The sequence below is a fragment of the Myxocyprinus asiaticus genome, chromosome 1, assembly GCF_019703515.2.
Source record: "Myxocyprinus asiaticus isolate MX2 ecotype Aquarium Trade chromosome 1, UBuf_Myxa_2, whole genome shotgun sequence".
Lineage (NCBI taxonomy): Eukaryota > Metazoa > Chordata > Actinopteri > Cypriniformes > Catostomidae > Myxocyprinus > Myxocyprinus asiaticus.
This window is the reverse complement of record NC_059344.1, coordinates 25320037-25333987: the sequence shown is the minus strand read 5'-3', so window position 1 is coordinate 25333987 and position 13951 is coordinate 25320037. Positions and strand designations below refer to the sequence as shown.

At 41.1% G+C, this 13951-nt stretch overlaps 1 protein-coding gene across 14 annotated transcripts in view; it reads right to left on the bottom strand.

Annotated features, from left to right (window-relative positions):
• LOC127411375 (transcription factor SOX-6-like) overlaps positions 1-13951 on the bottom strand; it is a 167869-nt gene that overhangs the window by 28343 nt on the left and 125575 nt on the right. For all 14 annotated transcript variants that reach the window (XM_051647601.1, XM_051647387.1, XM_051647760.1 and 11 more), the window contains 2 exons: positions 12380-12459; positions 522-671 (listed from right to left, as the gene is read on the bottom strand). In XM_051647601.1, the coding sequence (XP_051503561.1) occupies positions 522-671; positions 12380-12459 (230 nt within the window). The remainder of the gene's footprint in view (positions 1-521; positions 672-12379; positions 12460-13951) is intronic.

Sequence of the window (13951 nt, the reverse complement as noted above, 5' to 3'; positions counted from 1 at the left end):
CCCCATTCTATTGTGATATTAACCTAAACTTTTCCAAATGTGCAAGTGTTTTAAGTTACAGCCGCAGCACAAAAAAAAAAAAAACCGGACAATGATGTGTATGGCCTCCTCTCAGAGCTGAAAACTGGTGGAAACCTGTCATGAAACAGAGTACCCTACTGTTGATCTTTTAAAAGAAACAAAAGGGAGAGTCATCACATCATTCTAGCCTCATCAATATATTTAGATTATGTGTCTGTGATGTCATTGCCTTTGTTCTGTCCAAGTAAAAAAAATAAAAACAGGAAATCGTGGCCAGCAATCTCAGTGTTCCAAAAATTGCTCTCCAGGAGCAGGGAAAGCCATAGCAACCCTGTCCACAGAGTTCTGCTTGAGAGAGTGAGTGCCTTGTAAAATCAGCTCAGATTGATGGGCTCAGACGAGATGAGAACCAGCGCTGAGTGCTCACTGCAGTACCTACCACAGCTGATTTAGTGAGCAGGGGATGTGGACAAGACTGGGTCAAGAACCACTCCACGTACCTTCACTTGAGCGAGAGGGGTAGAGGCCCTCTTCTCGTTCTTCAAGCCAGACGGGGAGACGGACCCACCAGAATTGGGGGGCTGGGGCAGTGGAGGCATCTTGGCTCCTGGAGAGACCTGCATGCTGGCCATCTGGGCGGCGTAGAGTTGCTGTACGGAGAGAGACAACCCACAAGGCGTTAGTATTCAAAGCCAGACAACATTCAAAGCCTTTATTCTCTCTTTTCTTCTCTTTCTCTTTCTCCCTCCTGCATTTCTTTTTCCCTTTCCATCCCAACATAGAAGCTCCATCAAAGGTCTAACTGTATATCAAAGCCTGGATCCAGAGAGAGACAGCAGCCCAAAAAAACCACACAGAGATGGCACATATACAAGAGACTTGGAACCACTGTTTTTTCCACTCATCACACAAAATTTGCAGACGTAAGATTTGCTGCTTCTAAGATCTGCTTTTCTTCACTCTCTCTCTCTCTCTCTCTCTCTCTCTCTCTCTCTCTCTCTCTCTCTATTAAGCCTCTTTTACTTTAATTGGCACATTATTGAGTCGCTACACAGATACCTGAGCTCCCCCCACCTTCTATCGCACAGCACACATTCCCTTAAACAAAGTTACACAAACTCAAGGTAGTCAAGTTTCCATGACTCCATTAATCAAAGGCGTTCATTAAGACAGAGCACCTTACAAAGAGAATTCATGTTCTTCTGCTTATTTTCATTGGCCCCTGCTCAATACACTCGCTAACATCAGCAACCTTCCAGTGGTATGAATTCAGCAGGCTGAAGGGCTGCATGTCAGTCACTTTTTGGAAAAGTGTTGAGAAAGGGTGCAAAATAGGTTTAGATTTCAGCTCTGAGACTGATCGTCTGTCATAACCTATTGAGAATGATTTTTACTTCAACAAATCGGTAATTCCTGAACACCAGGCAGAGAGAAAAAAAAAAAAAAAAGAAAAATGAGTATTAACTGTACCATTAAAAAAAATCAAAACAACATTAGATCAAAAGGAACAATTAAATACAAAACCCAGGGTTAGAATATCAAATTGTACAACGGCACATATCGATGTTTGTTTAAGAGCTTTGCATTATTCAGAATCTGAGAACAATTGTGAATAATTTCATGCTCTCTAGTGAGAAGAGAGTGATATGAACTTCTGGTTTCCTTCTGGCAAATATTGATTATCAAGAAGGTAAATGCTTAATTGTCTTTTGCTTTTCTCATTAAATAAGAGGGATCAGACCATGGTCAGAAATTAACCACGGCACAAGGCAAAAATACCCCCATTGTGATTTGCTCTTATTTTAGCTGCCATCCAACATTTGGGCTGATCTAGTTTTGGGTTATGTGCCTGTACAGTAGATGTCAGATTAGTTTTGTATTCATACATTTTTTCAGGAGAAAAAAAAAATTATATGAGTTTAAAAACAATGAATGTGAAGAAAACACACCCAATATCTTAAACAAACTTGAAAGACTGATAACATTCAAATCTATTGTGATGTTAGACAATAAAGAGCTGTATAACGTATCATAAGGACAGGCCAGTTACTGAAGCAAATACATTTTAGCAGAGTGTGTTTACCATGTTATGCTATCTTGTGTATTATTTACAGCTACTTTTGTATTTGATGTTGTTTTGATTTTATGGTTAACAGCCATAATTGTTTAGACTTAGAAATTAGTTCAGTTAAATGACTGAATGGATTTGACAAAAATGGATCACATGTTGACATGTGTTTTTACCTAGATAGAAATAAATCTATAAAAAAATATAAATTATTGAGGGTATATATTGCCAAATAAAAAATAAAAAAAGGAAGAATAAGTGGCTTCCTTAGACTCCGTGGCACATGCAATTTCTCCCTTGCTGATCAAGCACTCATAAGCTAACCCCGAAACTACAATTGCATCAGTTAAGGGAAAAAAAATTCAGTCTCCCCCCAAAACAGCGTCCCACTATGATGCTTCATTTGTTACAACAGCCACATTGTTGTATTTTAAAACTGAAAAAAAAAAAGGGCATAGAGGGGTTTTTGATTGTGTATGTATCCGAGCATGTTTGCCCTCTCTCTGCTCTCATTTCCTCTCCTTACTGGGCTACATAAGGACTCCATTTGTCTGAAATGGAAAAAGTGGCACCAGCATTAGTGGCCTGCCCCACCTCAGCCACTCAGAGAGAAAACCCTGAGCCCAGACAAAGCGCTTTGTGTCTACATGTATCAGGAGATATAAACACTAAAATGCTCTCTGGTACCAAAGTTAAATGCTTGCACATTAGTGCCCAACAAAAGGGTAATTCTTCTGCAGGAGACCTGGGGCAAACGCCGGCACACGGACAGCGGAAATGGCAGGCTGATTAGGTTCACACAGTGATAGCACAGCTCCCCAGCCTCATAAACAGAAAGCATTTGTCCCACAGAGTTAAAAAAAAACCAACACAATCACTTTCCCTTTACAGGCAATAAGTGAATGTGTGTGTTTGTGTGAATGTGTATCTTTGATTGTGTTTGTATACTTGAGAGAAAAAGAGAGAGAAGGAGAGCCCTTGACCCAGTCTGCTGGACAGATGTTTGTTAACAGTGCTGCTGTTGCTGCTGTGGATGGGCAGAGGAACTCTGACCTCACGTGGGAAGAACTTTATTGTTCCAGAAAAAGAGCGTAATTGGCTTTTGCTTCAAATTATAGCCAGTCAGTCTGCCTTTTGTGAAGCCTGATTAACGGGTCAAAGCCACAGGGTGAAAAGTAAGGTGGCCCGGCCCCTCTCGGCCAGATAGGCACAGCGAAAGAACATTACTATTGCAGAGGTGTGACATGTAGCACACTTCTCATTGTCAAGGGCAGGAAGGGAGATGTGTGTTTGCCTTCACACTGAGCTTTACAGAATGTGGTGTGGCCTTTGTATTATTATAGCCAATTGTTGGATGGTGAAAGGTGTGAAAAATAGAAAGACAAAGGGAGAGAGAGAGAGATTGCTAAAGTGATGTAAGGACACATGTGGTAGTGTCTGTCTGAAGGGCATGTGCAGGATAAAGTGGGGCTGCTCCACTGGGTCTGCTCTCCCTTTCCTCTAGCCATATTGCAGTGTCTCCACAGCAAACAGGGCCAACGCTAATGAGGGTCATGCTGAAAGTCAATGGCCAAACAGGGAGAGGGGCAGTCGGGATGTGCTGGCTTCATTCTTCCCCTTGCTCCACAAAACTAAAAAGCTGAGCATGGTTAATCCCATACCTGCTTCCATTCAGACAGACAGAGCAAGAACACCACAGGTAATGTGGGCATGCTTTGAATCTAGCTATAATTATAAAGCATTCACTATTTCACAAATGAGGAGGGAAGAAACATATTTTCAACAGAATATTTATAAGCTTTATATTTACAAATATTTAATTGAACTGGTAAAGCTGTTCCAGCCTAACATTTTACAAGACAATAAATGATTACTTTATTATGCACTTTATCTCCTGTCAAATCTTGATTTGAGTTCCCAGGCTTTCTAGAATCTCTTGCAGGATTTGGTTAAGTCCACTTGATTTCGTATGACAGAAAAACACTCAATACAAATGCTTGGCATACTTAAAAGGGATAGTTCACCCAAAAATGAAACTTCTCTCATCATTTACTCACCCTCATGATCTCCCAGGTGTGTATGACTTAATTTCTTCTGCAGAACACATTGGAAGAAAAATAGAAAAATATCTTAGCTCAGTAGGTCCTTAAAATGCAAGTGAATGGTGATCAGACATTTGAAGCTCCAAAAATCACAGACAGTCAGTATAAACGTCATCCATGCGATTTCAGCGGTTACATTGATGTCTTGTAAAACGATATGATCACTTTTAGTGTGAAAAAGATCAATATTGAAGTACTTTTTAAATATAATCCATCGCTTCCAATAAGCTTCAAGAGAGGGTGGAGTTTACACGGTCTCTCGTGTGACGTATTCGTGTTGCCATGTTTAGGACGTAATCTCATGTTCTCCTCTCAGTTGAGACATCCAGCATAAGCACACAAACACACCATTGTGGGTAAAGAAACAGATACAAATACAGATCTAAACAAAAACCAACAAAGCTTCTGTACAGTGTTCCTCCTCAGTTAAAAACAGGGTTGCTCTTCCATGTGTCGCACATGCTTCAGTTCTCACGTGTCTCATGTGCCAATGTGATTGCATCACACGCGCATACCGTTGCTGACCAGATGATTTAGAATTTAGATTTAGATTATTTAAATATTTATCTTTTTTGCACCAAAAGTGATCGCGTCGCTTTAGAAGACATTAATTTAACCGTTGGAGTCTGATGGATGACATTTATGCTGACTATCTGTTCTTTTTGGAGCTTCAAGAATCGGATCATCATCCTCTTGCATTTTAAGGATATCTTTTAAGAGATATTTTCTATTTTTCTTCAAATGTGTTCTGCTGAAAAAAAAAAGTCATACATATCTGGGATATCATGAGGGTAAATGATGAGTAAATGATGAGAGAAATTTCATTTTTTGATGAACTAACTCTTTAATATTTGCCCTTGCATAACTATGCTGGCATTCATTCTTGTGTTACTCTAATATACGTATGGCGACAGAGTTACCTTCAAATTTCTGTGCCATTAGCTGGATGCTTTATTATTTAGGTGAGTAGATATAAATATATCAACAGACTTTAACATACTTTTTCAGGTATATTAATTTCAAAAGTTCCTCTGCAATAACAGCAGTTTACCTAAAAGAGAAAACTGACCGTATAAGAGGACCATTTACGCTAATGCATATGCAACAACTAAAACTGTATTCTAAAAGTGTATTTCATTTCATTTCAACTCAACTTATGCTCATTAAGTTATGAATTGCTTTCTGACACCTTTCGTAAAGCAACATCACATGAAATCGAGCTTGTGTAGCTACAGTAGAAGCATTTGCGTTCATGTACTTGCGTAGAGTATGGCCTTAAAGACAGGAACAAAAGACAAGCACTGCCTTCAAGACTATCTCAACACACATGTGCTAACACCAATAGATGTACAACGTGGTGTATAAGCAGCAATCTGACAAAGTGGAGAACTATTACAGTGTGTACTGAAGCTGCTGGCTCTGAGGAAATGGGAGCTGATGGGGACCGAACACTGGTGGGGTTCAAGAGAAAGAGAGAGGTTGAAAGAGAGGCAGAGAGAAAAAGAGTCAGAGATGTTGAGCTGCTCTCAGCATGTGGTTTCAGAAAGGCTTGCAGAGAAAAGGTCTGATCCACCCCAGTGACTCAGGTAATACCTTTGTCCACTTGAGCATTAAATGGCTCACTGCTATACAGCTTAGTTAGAGAGAGAGAGAAGGGCTCGGGAAATTAGGCTTTTCAATTCGCTTGCCCGCAGTCCTCACACTTCAGGCAACACACAAACACACACACACAATTCTGCTAATATCTCCTGCCTGCCTCTCTTACTCTCTACTGTATAAGCCAAGCCCATCTCACAGTCTGTGGATTCCAAATGAGTGGGGTCTGGCCCAAGGTCGGGCCGTTAGCCTCTAATAATTAAAAGCAACCCCTCTGGAGACAGAAGATAATGAGAGGGTTAGCTGTTTCTGCCTGCAACAACAGTATTTGCAGATCAGCCAGATTAGTCAACACTTTCAGACCGTGCTCCAGGACACATCAGCACTCTGCTGAAGTGTCTCCAAAAGCCAATTCAGAGCTCCACCTCTGTGAAGAAATATGTAAACGTGTAGGATAAACTGTTTATATCCTGAAAAGGTACGTTTAAAAATGGTTAGGATTTTTTAAAGCCAAACAGTTTATTACACACAATGACTCTAACTGTGTCTTACACTGTAACAAAAAATAACTAAGAAATAATGAAATACAAGTGAAAAATGTGAATTGAACAAGACAAAAAGAAAAGAAAAAATACATCTAAGAAATGGTAGGCTTTTTTACAGTCAAACAGCTTATTACCCACAAGGACAATAACCGTTTTATATTGCAAAATACCTGTTAGGAAAATTAACTTAATATAAATAAATAATAGTACATTTTATGAGGTATATGCTTAAAGCAAGTGTAAAAATGTGAAGGAAACAAGAGTACACATATTCAAGATGCAATCTTGCTTAATATTTTTGCCTCAGATGAATTTATCTTCTTCTAAATATAACACTTTACAGTATAATTAATGCACTGTACTTTTAAGGGTTAGGCAAATAAATTCTCTGAATATTTGTCTCTGAGATATAAAGTAATGAAACTCCAAACTAAAAACACTGGATTTGAGCCTTTGGCTACAGGAGCACATACGATAGTCAAGTAGTCCATCACGTGGGGAAAAAACAACTTCAGTCTCCTGTTTGTTCTTAAAGTGAAGGGATGACTGCTTTCTGGCAGATGCTGTGAAATACAGTGGCAGATTTAGACAATTTTACTGCTTCTAGCTATAATGGTGCATGACTCTCTCTCCCCAACTTATCCGCACAGGCCCCAGTCTGAGCTCACTGAAACGAATCCATGAGGCCACAAAAACCCCACTGCTACATTATCATACGTCACAACATAAACACTCTATACACACTAAATTACAAACACTAAGACTCTTGTGTGTGCGTCCTCTCTCTGAATGGCCACAGCTGAGTGGTAACATGGGGAGAGGACTGCGTTACTGCCGCATCGGCGACTCTGCCATTTCGGTAGCATTAGGGCGCCCGCGCCCGTTTGCCACAAGGCTTGTCCAGGCTCATTGCCCAAGGCAGTCGGGCTGACCCAGGCTGGCCCAGATGTCAGAAAGAGAAGCAGCGGTGCACTAGTGCACTTATGCTTTCCAGTATAGCCAGACATCTGTCCCATCTGCTGGCACCCAGCCTGCTCCCTTGTTAATTTCTCCCTTCCCCCATTTCTATCCATTCTCCTTGGTTTTTCGCTTTTCGCTCTGCATCCTTACACTGCCTCACTAACTTGAGAAGATGCTAAAGGGATAGTTCACCCCAAAAATGAAAATTCTGTCATTATTTACTCACTCTCATATTGTTCCAAACCCATAAGACTTTTTACTGTGGAGCACAAAAGAAGATGTTAGGCAGAATGATTGCCTTAGTCAACATTCACTTTCATTGTAAGGGAAAGATGAAATGAAAAGGAATGGTGACTGAGGTTAACATTTGCCGTAACATCATATTTTACGTTCCATTATTGCAAAAAAAAAAAAAAAAAAAAAAAAATCATACAGGTTTGGAACAACATGAGGGTGAGTAAATAATGTCAATTTCATTTTTGGGTGAACTCTCCCTTTAACGGCAAGATTTCTGATGTGTTCCCATGGGTAAAATGTAGTGCTGAGATTTTCCTCTACACAAGCATGTACAGATAACCATGTGTTGATACAGTCTAAATTCAGATGAAAAAGATAGAATAACTGTGCTCTACCAGTTTAGGGTGCAAAGATCCACAGGCCTTAAAAATCTCAAGAAAAAAATTACTTGTGAGAAATAAAAAGAAAATGACAAAAAGAGAAAATAAAATAAATGAGTGCTGATCATTTTTCTCATTTTGATACAATATTAACCCAGGTTCTTGAAGCATCTTCAGCTACACTATTCGTATCCAATCTCTGTCCATGTTTCTCTCCTTTTTGTTTAATTGCATCTGTCCATCTGACCCTCTGTTTTACAATTCTAAGCGCCCATCTTTCTATCCATCCAGATGTCCACCTATTCCCCCCATTAGCGCCTCTGCCCTGTGCTCATGCCACCTCTCGTCTTTTGGCTATCTCTGCGGAGTCTGTCTCGCACAGCACACACCACTCCTTTCCTCCCACTTCTCTCTCTCCTCTCCTCCTCAATCACACCAGCAGCTGTTCGCTCTCATTTCTGCAGCTCATATTCGAAAGTGCTCCACTTGTTAGCTGTGGCAGAAAGCCCTGTTCCCTCCACATATCCGGAACGCAGAGACATGAGCATCCAAACAAAAGATAACAGTATTTCCTCTCTTCCCTCATTTCTTCAACCCCAGCAGTTCAACTGAGAATTTTCCTTGACCCTCAGGTCTGCTTTGAAACACCGTTCTGGTGTTAAAGTAATAGTCCACCAAAAAATGAAAATACTACCATTATTTACTAACTTTTATGTTGTTCCAAACCAGTATGACTTTCCGTCCTTCTTAGAACACTAAAGGCGATGTTAGGCAGAATGTTAGCCAAAGTCACCATTCACTTTCATTGCATTTTTTTTTTTTTCATACAATGAGAGTGAATGATGACTGAGGCTAACATTTTGCCTCTTCTTTTGTGTTCCAAAGAAGAAAGAATGACATACAGGTTCGGAAGAACATGATGTGTAAAGGATGACAGAATTTTCATTTCTGTGGGAACTATTAATTTAAATGTGTAAGCTTTGCCAGTAATGACAGCATTAACTGAGGCATCATTAGCATGAGAAATGTCATTTCAATTGAGAAGGAGGATAACTGGAACATTAAATACAGTTTAAAAATTTGAAAAAAGGGCTATAAAGAGAGGAGGAGTGAGAGTGGAGAGATTAGACAATGGAGAGAAAAAATAATAAAGAAAGAATGAAGAGAGGAAAAGAAATAGTAAAAGAAAAAGAGAGAGAGGGACAATAGGACCCATTTGTGCTTGCTCCCTCTATTATGTGCCACGGGGAGGCCCCAGATTTTCTACTTTATCCCATGATGCTTTACTTTAGAACTGCTGAAATCCCAATTCCTGCTTCCATTGATAAAAAAGAAAAAAAAAAGAAAAGAAAAACAGGCCTCTCGCAAATTGACTTCAGATTTGTATAGACCTCATGGCAAAACAATATATCAGGGTGAGAATAGCTTTAAGAAAATTGTTTTCCTCTAAACTATTGATGTACGCTGGCAAATTAAATGCCAATTCAGACAGACAAAAAATAAAATACAATTATTTTGTAGAATTAGGATAATTCCTTTAAGACCGTCTGGGCATACGGCTACAATCTGAACACAATTTCCACTTGGAGGTGAGAGGTGTCACTTCTAATAGGCAGGCAACACAGGGGGATGGAGCCATTGTTTGGAGGACGTGCCCAGCTCATCCTGAACCCTGAGAGGGTCTTAATGAAGAGAGGCATGCGGACTGGGGAATAGTTTGGGCGGCTTTCCTCTGGTGACTTGCAGACGAGGGCCAATCTGTCAGGGATGCATTGAGTGAAATTACTCGCTGTGTTGGGCTTCGCGGTGACAAGTGTGTGTGTGCCTGTGCTGCCGGCCGAGGGAAATGTATTGACAAGCAAATTACGCTCTCAGATCGCCTGGCCGCTTTCATTTCCACTCCCTGGGACCTGAGGCCTTTTGTTAGCCTGTGGAAGGGCTTGGCTGATGGGGAAGAGACAGAGGGAAGAGAGAAAGAGAGAGAGATTCCACAGCTTTCCCACTTACTGTTATGACATGGTAAAATTGCGAGCCGTAGCATCGGCAACATTAAGACTGGCAGAGCGGACGTCCCTCTTCCTGCATGAGCGAGCATGGCATTGTGGAAATTAATTCCTTTTCAATCTGAGCATTTTTTAAGGTTCATATATTTCCCCAGTCTAAACTTAGCAAATTAGGGAAAATTACACCTTGCCAGAACTGCTGACAAGTTAAGATGTTCTAATTAGACAGATGCACCCAGCCAGTGGCAGGGGGTGGGTGGGTCCACTGGCACAGGAAGTGGGGATCTCATAGGTGAGGTCACTCCCACTGAGCGGATCAGTGATGCATAAGCGGCGGGAGCTCAGTGATACTGCCATTACAGATAATCAGCCAGACACACCAGACGAAACCATACATACCTCTCATTAACATTGACCTACTGCTGGCCCTCATTTATCTGACATATTTAGAAAGATTTGCTTCCTTTGATTTAAGATGGGAATTCAAAGCTTGTTATTCTTGCTCAAAAAAAAAAATAAAAAAAGGAAAGGAAAGGAGACAAAAGCAGCCACAACCACAAGCACATGCTAACTGCTGTACAGATTCTTCCATATCTCCCTTCCCCACAAAATTACAACCTCATCTATGTATATCTGTTGTCCTTTTCATTCAAAACAATGTTTTGGATGCTTTTGTGTCTGCTTGTGAATCAAAGTTGCCTGTGTAACCTCTCTTTCTTAGACAGACTTTAAGAGACATGCACTAACAGCATTATCATCATGTTTGAAATGAGTTTCATCTTCTTCCTTATAATTTATAATAATTTTCCACTGTGCTTTGAGAACTCACATTCATGTGATGACTGGGATACACTTGCGGTGGAAAGGTTATGTTTGACTAGCCGAGCTTTCTTAGACTGAAAGATATGTTAAGTAAATAGCAATCTGCTCAGCTAAATCTGTGGTAGACAGACAAACTTCAATTAATGAGTATGTAACCCATTTGTGTTTACTGTATTTTCTAAAGGTCAACCAAGTCATGGACTCAGAGGCTTGGTTTCAGCCTATTCCCAGGGTTAAATCTATTAGCACAATGAATGGCTGAGGGGTCTCGGTGTCTCCTGATATATGACTATCCCAGACTCTAGCTGACCCATCAGAACACTATAAATAGACAGGACAGGCCCAGTTTACGCCAGCACTGCCTACTCCAATATTTTTTTTTTTTATCTGTTTTTTCCCCATTTGCTCACTTTCTCTGTTTAGCTTGCTCTCTTACAATTACACGCACATACTACACATGCTTTTTAACATGAAGAGACTCATCCCACACCTTCAGCACAGATGATTGTTCTCCCCAAAGTCACATGCTATAGCAGAGGCCTTTCCAGCTCCAGCTGCAAGCATTGTTCCAACTTGCCAAGGCTCATTAATGCTGAGAGTGATAAGCTCCGAAGGACAAATTGTGCACATGTATCAGCAAGAAGAAAAGGTACAAAACACTTTCCTAGCCTCTCTCTACCCCACATGTCCTCCTCCCTCTGCTCACCGCTTTGTTTTGTAACATTCCCAGCTATCAGAGAGCTTAATGTTTAATTGCTATCAACTGCTTACTACTGTTGATGACAAAACAACAACTGTCTATGAATAAAAGCAAGAAATAAATGAATAAACGAATCTGCCGCAGGGCTATAAGCTGTTTCGCCTTCTGTTCTCAATCATTTACTCCACTCTTTGTTCAAAAGAACCTGAAGGAACTTTTGAGAAGTTTAAAGGACAGCATCGGTTTTCCTCACTCACTTACTTATAAGACCTCTCATAATTTCTTTGAGTAAACAGGAAGGACTACTGACATTAGTTTAACTGTGCTAATAAAGGCCCTTGCCTTCCCTATTAGCTCACAGAAACTTGTTTTTCGCAGATTGCAAAGTAATCAGAATAATACTTCAAGAAACAAAAAGCTGAGCCAGTCCTTTCAAAGCCTTTATTTTCCAAAGAAACAATTAAAATGACAAGCATGATAAGATAAAATGTTGGAATGAAGATATGGATCTATATTAAAGCATGTCGCCAGGAGATAGTATCTGACTGAGGATCACAAGTAGAGTTGTGAGCCTGCAACTCTGAGAATCACTCTTAGGGCAGCCTGGAGCGTCTTGGAAGCTCTTCCATCATCATGTTATGTTACTATACCACAAAGTTACTAAGAACACAGTGAACAAAAAAAAATCAATTAAGGTGCAGGAGGATCTACTCCCTGAAATACCCTTCATAAACAAAACTCCCGGTTCATATGTAGGTGTAAGCATAAGCATGAAGACTGTGTCCCAAAAAAGGGGTATATCGCAGATGGAAGGTGTTAAGCTAGTAGGGGTGGACCGGTGTGAGTGATTTAGCTCTAACTTGTTATTTAACATACAGCTGGTTTGCTCACACGGTGCTCAGGGCTTGGCCCACTGCCTGTAAATTCTTTTGTAGCTGTACATACCTGGAGCTGGAGAGGGTTGAGTCCTGACGCTGCAGCAGCTGCCATTGTGGATGGAATGAACTGCACTGGGTAGTTATCACCTGTCGGAGAAAGAGGGAGGGGGGATTTTGAACAATGCGCACAGGTTGAGACAATGAGCCAGTCCAACGGCAGGCCAGACAAGTGCCAACACAGTTCCTGTGGGCCTGCCTGCACCCAGCCTCGGCACTTAGCCCAAACATCTGCACTCACAAAAGAGTCAGCTGGCCAGAGCAGAGTGGGATCTGCACAGAAACGTCTCTCTTTATCTCACATTCTGTTTTTCCCCTTTTTATTCTCCCTTTTTATCTGTGCCCACACTTGCACAGTCTTTTCTAATCTTTCTAAGAATTGTACACAGGTTTATGCTTTTTTATGCTGTTCTTCACAACTATCTGTGGTGTAAATAAAATGGACGATATATCATGTTCAGTTCAAAGCTTGACATGGCTGCAGACTTGTTGCACTATTGCTCTACATGCCATTATGTGTTTTACAATGTGATCTGGCACAATGAAATGTGTGTGAGAGAAAGAGGTGGCCAACTTCAACAGGTTATGACAATCTAAATATGGCTTGAAATATATTTTCATCATGAAATCAAACGTACACAATAGAATAACACACTACAGATACAATTGGGCGATAAAAACATAGAACAAAATAGGAAGATCTGGCTGCAGAAAGCCTATACAGATAATTGAGTGCCTGTGAGAGTGTGTGTTAAGTGTGTGAGATGTGTTTTGTACTGTGGTTGGTGTATATAACCCTGTCTCTGGCTCTGAGAGTGTAACAGACATGATGAGGTCTGCTGCTGGAGGTTTGAATGAAGTGTGCCCATGGAAGGCAATTGGCCCTGTTTCAGCCTCCACTTCTGCTTGTCACTTCTCCTCACAAACATATGGTGCTATTAAGCCACAGGCATGGGGGTAAACATATATATCCTCCCTCTTTTTACCCTCTCACTCACTTTGCAATCACACTGACCACAGCACATTGTGATGCAGCCAGGAAATTCAATCCGAGCCTGTGGCAGAGGTAAATAAAGAGTGAATTGAACTGATTTCAAATAGTGCAATAAGGGACGTAGAGGGGGTCATTACCGCCTAAGGTTTTATCTCACTCTCATTCTAACTCTCTCTGTGTCTTTCTTGGTGATTGTGGTGATATGTCATGTGAGCCATAGGCGGGTCAGGTGCCAGCAGAGAAAACAAGGCCAAGGCTAATGTTCTGGGGGCTGGGTGGGCTGCCAGTGTCTCAAGTAGACTGGGTTGGCTGCCAGCTTTCTCTATGTCAGTCTGGGAAAGTGAATCTGGTTTAAAAGGCCAATCTGCCTGTCTCCAGCATAGCTGGTCTCAGGCCCCTTCCCTGCCAGTGGATGCCAGGGAGGCTCCAGTGACGCCACTACCCAATCGGGTTGTTTCCACAAGCTTGCTAGGGCCAAGGGCCAAGAGCTTATTATCAGACCCCCTGGGGGCCCAATGGACCCTTTCCTTACACTCTTAAGGATTGAGTATCCCTCTGATTCATCAACTCCAAAGAGGGCTGGGTAAC